The sequence below is a fragment of the Corvus brachyrhynchos genome, unplaced genomic scaffold, assembly GCF_000691975.1.
Source record: "Corvus brachyrhynchos isolate BGI_N302 unplaced genomic scaffold, ASM69197v1 scaffold302, whole genome shotgun sequence".
In the NCBI taxonomy this organism is placed as follows: domain Eukaryota; kingdom Metazoa; phylum Chordata; class Aves; order Passeriformes; family Corvidae; genus Corvus; species Corvus brachyrhynchos.
The window spans coordinates 760,984-768,750 of NW_008237244.1; the positions used below are offsets into that span (position 1 = coordinate 760,984).

The 7,767-nt window shown below is 42.7% G+C and overlaps 1 protein-coding gene across 1 annotated transcript in view; it reads right to left on the reverse strand.

The window, feature by feature from the left end:
- Positions 1 to 7,767, reverse strand: part of DCSTAMP (dendrocyte expressed seven transmembrane protein) — a 15,430-nt gene continuing 7,663 nt past the window's right edge. Inside the window, exons 3-5 of the mRNA XM_008630717.2 lie at positions 7,238 to 7,762; positions 1,891 to 2,211; positions 1 to 1,187 (exon numbers count right to left, since the gene is read on the reverse strand). Coding sequence (XP_008628939.1) covers positions 1,116 to 1,187; positions 1,891 to 2,211; positions 7,238 to 7,762 — 918 coding nt within the window. The 3' untranslated portion in view covers positions 1 to 1,115. The remainder of the gene's footprint in view (positions 1,188 to 1,890; positions 2,212 to 7,237; positions 7,763 to 7,767) is intronic.

A 7,767-nucleotide genomic window follows, 5' to 3' on the forward strand; every position in this document is an offset into this window, starting at 1 on the left:
TCAATGGCTGTCCTGAAACCATGCATTTATTATAGAGGAAGAGAGCAGAATTTCCTATTATCCAGCCTAAAAAAGGAAGTTGGCTGTGGCTGAAAATCAGAAATATACTGCCTGTTGGGCACATTTTTTAGCTCTACATTAAATCTCTAAAGCTACATCAGTCATTCCTATGTCTTTAGGCATTTTGCATTTGTTCTTGTATCATATGAAGGTCACATCACCAATGTTGGCTGAATGGGTGAAGCACTTCAGTATTGGCTCAATTTTATTTCATTGAGGGCAGTTGTGCTTATGCAACATATTTAAGCCCATTTTTGTCTCTTCTGCAAGGTTCCTCAGTCTGCAAGATTTGAAACATTGTTCACCTCTATGTATATGCCCCACCCTTTAAAGACACTCTGTTGGCACCCACAGCACCTGATTCCTCTCTCTTCTAGCTCTCGTGAGCATTCTCACTTCTACCTGTTACATGACCTCTCTCATGATTATCAAAGGCATGGTACAATCTGTGCTAGTGGTACATTCTATAGATACATGGAAGTGGGAGACTGAGACCAAGTAAGGAATTCTGTGTGGGAGACTAGGTAAGAGACTAGGAGCTAGGGATGACAAAGATCCAGGCTGAAGGGCTTGAGGCTTAAGAAATAGATAAAAATGTCTAGAAACATCTAAACCGCATCCCAGAAGGCAAGGGACAGCCTCTGCTGTGTCTTCTATCTTCAGTGTCTGGCAAACATGAAGAAGACAAACCTGCTGCTGCCATTACATCCTCTGTTAGCTGAACCCAAAGAGGTTTGTTCTGTAGTCCTAAAAGCTCCAGACTGTTTTATTGCTTTTAAACAGAAGAACAGATCATCCATGATTTTCTCAAGTTTCTCAGATAATGTAGACCCCAAGTTGAAAACCAAGTATTAATTCAGTCCAGGGCAATCTGTGGTGAACTGCACACTATCCACAATGGCATCCTTTCCAAAATACTGCTGCTCACCCTTTGAGTTTGAAATTTTTACATTTTAGAATTGACATTCCATAGGAAAGATGGTGTGAAACACAGGTGGAACTAAAGCATCTCAGTCATATCCAAAGATTCACTTGGTCTTTTTCACATCATGCTGTCATTCTGCTACACTCCTTTCTTTCTTCCTCACTGCCTCTCTTGCCTTGAGTATTGGAAACCAAAAGTTGACCTGAAAAGACAGAAATATGATCTATATGGTAGTATTACTGAGTTAAGCTCACCCAGACACTAATAGCCTGTACAGTCATTGAAGGCTGTAAAAAACCCAAACTTAAACAAACTGTATGTGTGTGCTGCTATCTGTCTGGATTTGCCTTAGATATATACACGTGTGTTAGTTATTTCCATTTGTGTGTGTGTATGTATATGTATATATATACGTACAGGATAAATGTTTTAGCAAGCAAAAAGTTCTGTTTCCTAATGGTATTTACAGTCACACTGTGTTTTAAAACAGAAATGTATCACCTTCCATTTTGCTAAGCAATATTGGAACATCTTTCTCAACATTTAAGGCTGTTCTTACTGCCTAGCACTTGCTGTCTAGATTGCAGGAATACTCTAAGTGCTTTTCATATGTTCATGAAAACAAAGTTTCTTCTGTGGAGGACTCTGAATCCGGGAAGTATTTTCTTGCCAGCACATAGTCATTTGAGCATACCAATATCATGTCTGAGGCATGTGTGTTGAAGTACAGAACAAAACAATTAGATGTTCTAATCTTACCATTAGGTAATTTGTCTCTGGCTCCTGAGCATAGGGGAAAGCCTATTAGCACATAATTGAAGTTAACAAGTGTTTAAGTATTTCCTGGATCTGGCTACCACCCAGTGAGAAGATTTGGGTTTTTTTCCCCAGAGCTAATGGCTTACCGTTCTTGCAAACATGTTCTTCCCAGTTTTCTCTTGTAGCTTTCCTCTTTTTTTGAGTAATTTTGCATGCAAATAATGTATCCGTTTTATCTCAGTGTCAGGATAAAAGGAAGCTGACACGAGTATTTTAAGTTGGGTCAGGAGGCCAGAGAATAACCCAAAAATGATTAAGAAGAAGATGATAACTCCAAGCTGGATCCATGTTGTGGAGAGAGAGAGCTCTGGATGAGGGATGCAGTTATGCTTAAACAAAGGGATCTTGAAAGAATCAGTCTTTGCAATATGCTCTTTCATAGAAATGATATAGCTTTTCTCATTCTTCTGCACAAGAAAAGGTGAAAAAAAGGCATTGGTTATAATACTGACTCCCTCCTTTCTTAATATTTCTCCCACTGGACATTCAGATTTACAAAGGACCCTAAATCATCTAGACCATCCAGTGTCTATATATGGTATGCTCAAAACAATAAATTTATTGGCTATTTATAAATGTTTTGGACTGTATTTTCATGACTCCTCTTGGGACAATGTCCAGCATTTTGGAACATTAAGAACTTACCTTCTCAGTGGCTCTGTTGGGGAAATATTTGGCTAATCTGGTTATAATGATTTAATATTTTTCCACTCCTATGACTCTGCTCAGATGCCCTGTTGGAGGGTCCTTCGTTGAGAGTAAAACTGAAGATCAGGGTGTTTGTCCCTTTGGTTTTGTCTCAGCACATGATCAGCAGTGCTTCCACACCATAGTGGTTTAACACCAGCCAGAAGTCAAACTCCAAATAAGCCTCTCCCCTTCTGGTAAGAGAGGAACAAAGGCAGAGACTATGGGTTGAGATAAGTTACTGAAAGCAACAAGCAATGGAATAAGAGATGCACAGTAACAGCAGCAATATTAATAACAAAAGTATATAAAAAGAGAAGGTGGTTTACCCATGAAAGGTATTCACCACCTCAGTTTAGTTCCATGGTGCCCTGGGACAAAGACAAGATGGTGGATGCTCCCCATAGGTGATGTCCATGTGGCCTCCAGATGGTGGCTCTTCCCATGCCTGCCACCACATGGCATTCCCCAGACAAGGTGACAGGCACTCACCACAGCACTCTCCCTGTCCCCACGCCCGAGCTAGCAGAAAACAATAACAGACAAACTCCTGAAAGCAAGACTGTCTGTGTCACACCACGCCACCGCTTTGGACGCTGGATTCAGCTCTGTGCAGTTGCTTCCAGTACCGGCCCTGCCACTATTGACTGCTCCACCCAGCTTCCCTCGGCTCCTTTTGGCTCAGCTCAGACTTGTCTGGGCTCAGGCTTGCCCCCGCCACTCTGTTCGCTGCAGCTGCCTCCCACACCAGCACTGTTTTTCAGCACCATATGCCTGAGTCAAGTCTCAGACGAACAGGAAGGCGGTGGGCAGCAAAGGACAGGGTAGGCAGGGGCAGGACTGATCCTGACAACCTTCCTGAAGGAGAGAGGGAAGCAAAAAAGTTGCACATCCAGGGGTGCTCACCCTTTCTTCACCCTGAAACCACACCTGCAGTGATGTTGTGGGTGGTATAGAACAGCAATCCAGCCATGCCCACATGGCACTAAGCCCCATCCCCTCTCTGCATCCAGGCACCGGCCCAGGCAATGCTCTGACCAAAGGTTGTCGCACAGACGAGGCTGCCTGTCCTGCTCTTGTAGGTGCCTTTACTTAGCTGATGTCTTTCACTGCTTGTGGACCGAAACGTTTAATGAGAGAGGTAAATTAGACATGCTTCTGGGACCATACTGGCAGGCAACTTTCTGTTCTATGTGTAGGAACACAGTAGAGACACTGAATAACCCAGTCTCTTTTCTGATCTTGTCAGAGGAATAACAAACTCTTCCTTGTGGATTTTCTAATCACCTTACAGAGGCCAGGCACTTCTGTTAGGTGTTCGTTGGAGAAATCAAGTTTCCAAAGCATGCTACCCATTTTCAGCCTGTCAGCCTTTCCTTGACATTATCCTGTTCCAAACTATCTCAGGATATTTTATCCCTAAACTGAACTGATGTATAGGCAAGGAAAATCTTAATTAGGAACTCAATATGAAACAGGGGTACTAGTGCATGAAGAACTTTATTGTTCATGCTAATTAATAAACATCTCAAGTCTCTGAGTCTGTCCTGCTCACGCGGCTTCCAGACTCCCTGAGATCAGCAGCCCTGAGGCTTGATATAACAAATCTGTTGAGGTTAAATTTTACATTTTAATGTAATTAGCTTTCCTTGGGGAACTAGAAACAATCTGATGATGGCATAGTTTTCTGTTTTGAAGGAGTCAACCAGCTTTCCATGTGAGTGAACAATGCACATAGAGAAAATTCGTAGTGCAGGAACCATGCATCAGCCAGGCATGGTCAGGCTCAGGACTTCTGTCCATAGGTAGTGGGACTAAGCTCCTTTGCCCTGACTTGGGTCATGCCCAAGGCAGGTCATGGTAAGAGGCTGCCCTCAAGGTACAAAGGATAGAAAAACAGGCAAAACCAAACACAACAGTATGCAGCAAATGTGAGGCTACTACAACAGGTTGATTAGGGTCACGATCAGTTGGGTTCTTAGTATCTCCAGGGATGGAGACCCCACAACCTGTCTCAGAAACTTGTTCTATTGTTTGATCACCTGAAGATTAAACAAAAATGTATTTCCTTCAGTTTGTCCTAATTGTCTCTTCTCCCTGCACTGTGCACCACTGAGAAGTCATAGAATCATAGAACCATTAAGGTTGGAAAAGACCTAACTCCAAGATCATGGAGTCCAGTCGTTGACCAAATAACACTATAACAACTAAACCATTGAGTTGTTTCTTGAATACTTCTAGGGATGGTTACTCCATTACTTCTCTGGGCAGTCCCTTCCAATTCTTGACAACCCTTTCATTGAAGAAATTTCTCCTGTGTCTGGCTCCTTTTGTTACACCCACTCCCCATCACTTATTTACACGCACTTGTAAAATCCCCCTGAATCATCTCTCCTTCAGCCTGAACAGCCCCAACCTCTTCTCACATGACAGTGCTTCAAGTCCCTTAATCATCTTCCTGACCCTTTCCTTGGCTCCTCACTCTAGTATATGCCCTTCTACTGGGTCTCAGCAGTGCTAAGCAGAGAGGAAGGATCACATCCTACAGCTTACTGGCAATGCTCTGCTTAATGCAGCCCAGATTAGCACTTTCTTTGCCGTAAGGGCACATTGCAGGCTTGTGGTCAACTTGGTGTCCAGCTCTCAAGGCCTTTTTGTGCAAAAAAAGCCACCTCCCAGTCAGCTCCCAACATGTAACATGCATGGAGTTGTTTCTCTTCAAGGACTGCAAGACACGGCACGTTCCTTTGCTGAACATTGTGAGGTTCCTCTCGGGCCAGTTTTCTAGCCGTTTCAAGACCTTCTGACTGATAGCACAATCCATTGGTATTTCAGACCTCTTCCAAGTTCTATATTGTCTGCAGGCTTGTGTGGCTACAATCTGTCTTTGCAGGTCATTAATGAAGAGGTTAAATAATATAGGTTCCAGTGTCTACTCCTGGGGGACATCAGAAGTTGGTTTGTACCACAAGACAGAACTTTTTGAGTCCAAGAGTTCAGTCAATTTTCTGTTCACATCATTCTCCATTTATGTAGCCCACACTTTATCAGATTGTCGATGAAGATGCTGTATTCCAGCGTTCCAGCATTGGAAACCTTAATAAAAGCACAGTCAGCATCCACTGTTCTCCCTTCATCCAGCAACCTAGTGTTTGTATCACAGAAAACTCTTAGATTGGTCAAGTATGATTTAGCCTTTATAAATCCATGCTTAATACTCCTAATAGATTTCCTGGCCTTCACATGTACAAAAATGACTTCCATTATTATATCCTCTGTCATCTTCCCAGGGATAAAGGTGAGGATGACTAGACTGTAGGTCCCTGGATTGTCCTCCTTCCCCTCCCTGAAGATGGGAGTAACATCTGCTTTCTTCTGCTCTCCAGGAACATCTCCCAGGCTCCATGACATTTCAAAGACAATCAAAAGTGGCCTTGCAGTGACATCAGCCAGCACCTTCAGCACCCATGCATGCCTCCCATCAGTTCCCATGGTTGCACATTTGCTTAAATGTGCCTTAGCTTAATTCTCCTCCACCAAGGGTAAGTCTTCCTTACTCCACACTTGCCCTTATCTCAAAGGCCTGCGATTCCTAAGGGATGGTCTTCCTAGGAATGGCACAGCTGAAGATGCCATTCAGTACCCTGGGCTTTCTGTGTCCTTTGTTGCCACCAGGACCCCTCCTGCTTTTCACAGTGGACCTACATTTCCCCATGTCTTTTGTTTGCTGCTTATGGACCTGTAGAAGCCCTTTGTGCTGCCTATCACCCGCCTTACCTGATTCAGCTCCAGGTGGGCTTTGGCTTTCCTGTCCCCATCCTTATACAATCAGTGTATCTGCATTCCTCCTGGGACTGCTGTCCCTTCTTTCACCTAGTCTATGCTTTGTTCAGGAGCTCCTTGCTCACCCATGCTGGCCTCCTGCTGTCCTTGCTTGGTTTAGTTGGTATGAATAATTCTTGAGCTATCAAATTGGGCAGCTTTACTTTGCAGTAAAGGTGAAATCTCCACCTTTAAGTGTATTCGGACAAGATCCTGAGCAATCTGATCTGTCTCTGAAGTTTGCCACAGAATCACAGAATATTCTGAGTTGGAAGGGACCCACAAGGACCATCAAGTCCAACTGTTAAGTGAATTGCCCACAGCCTCAAACCCACAACCTTGGTGTTACTAGCAGCATGCTCTAGCCAGTTGTTCATCCAACCTTGTTTTGAGCATGAGGTTGGTCTTGATGGCCTCCAGACTTATCTTCCAACCTAGTTAATCGTTCTCTATGCTGCTGCTGCTGCTCCTGCTAGAGGAACCAGGAGCTTTTGGTGACAAGTTACTATTTCGTGTGTACACACCCATGCATACAACGGATGAGCTCCTCACACTACTCAGTTAAAGAAAGGTAGGCATCTCTTACATTAGTGTCACAGTGACTTTTGACTATAAAAGTAGTGCTTCACAAATATCTGTTCTGTGAGTTGTCAAATTTACGCTTCCAGTTTCCTTCATATATATATATCTGGAAGAATGAAAGCCCTTCTTCTAAAATTTACCATTCTCTAGAAATATTACAATGCTCTGGAAAGAACTGGTCAAGTATGATTTAGCCTTTAGTCTGGTTCCATCCAACATATGTATCTGTAGAGGCAATGGCCCTTTTTGAAATGAATGATATTCCAGGAAAGAATATGCTGAAGATGAAGGGAAAATTTTCAATGCTAAACTAAGAAATATATGGTACTGATAAGTACTTACATTCTGAAAGAGACTGAGTTGAATGTCTAGATCCGGTACTTCTTGGAGATATTTGTTCACAGAAATAATTAACAAATAAAACAAAGAGTCTACTGCAGCAAACAGAAGCCAGATGCAAAGATGAATAATTACAGGGAGAAAAGAACACAGCATTTTTTTCCTGTCCTTTCTTGTGAAGAAGAAAGATGGGATTGTCACATAATCTTTTCTCTCTTTTCTGTTAAGTGGCAGAAGACAGGGTCTTTGCTGTTGCTTTTGGTGCTCATCAAATGCAATGAACTGTTTTGTGATATAAGTATTCTTAAATTTGGTGCTATGAGAACCCACAAATTTTTTGATAAAGAGGCCAGTTCCAAAGGAAACTAGAAAAACCCCAACTATAGGCAATACTTTCTGACCTATATAGGGCAGTATAGTCAACATAAAAGATAGCTGGTTAGCCATTCTCTGGATTTCTTGCTCTGTCTCGTTTAGCTCTTGTTTTAATGCACCATCTGAAATTGAGTAAGATGGTGTGAATTCATGCTTTA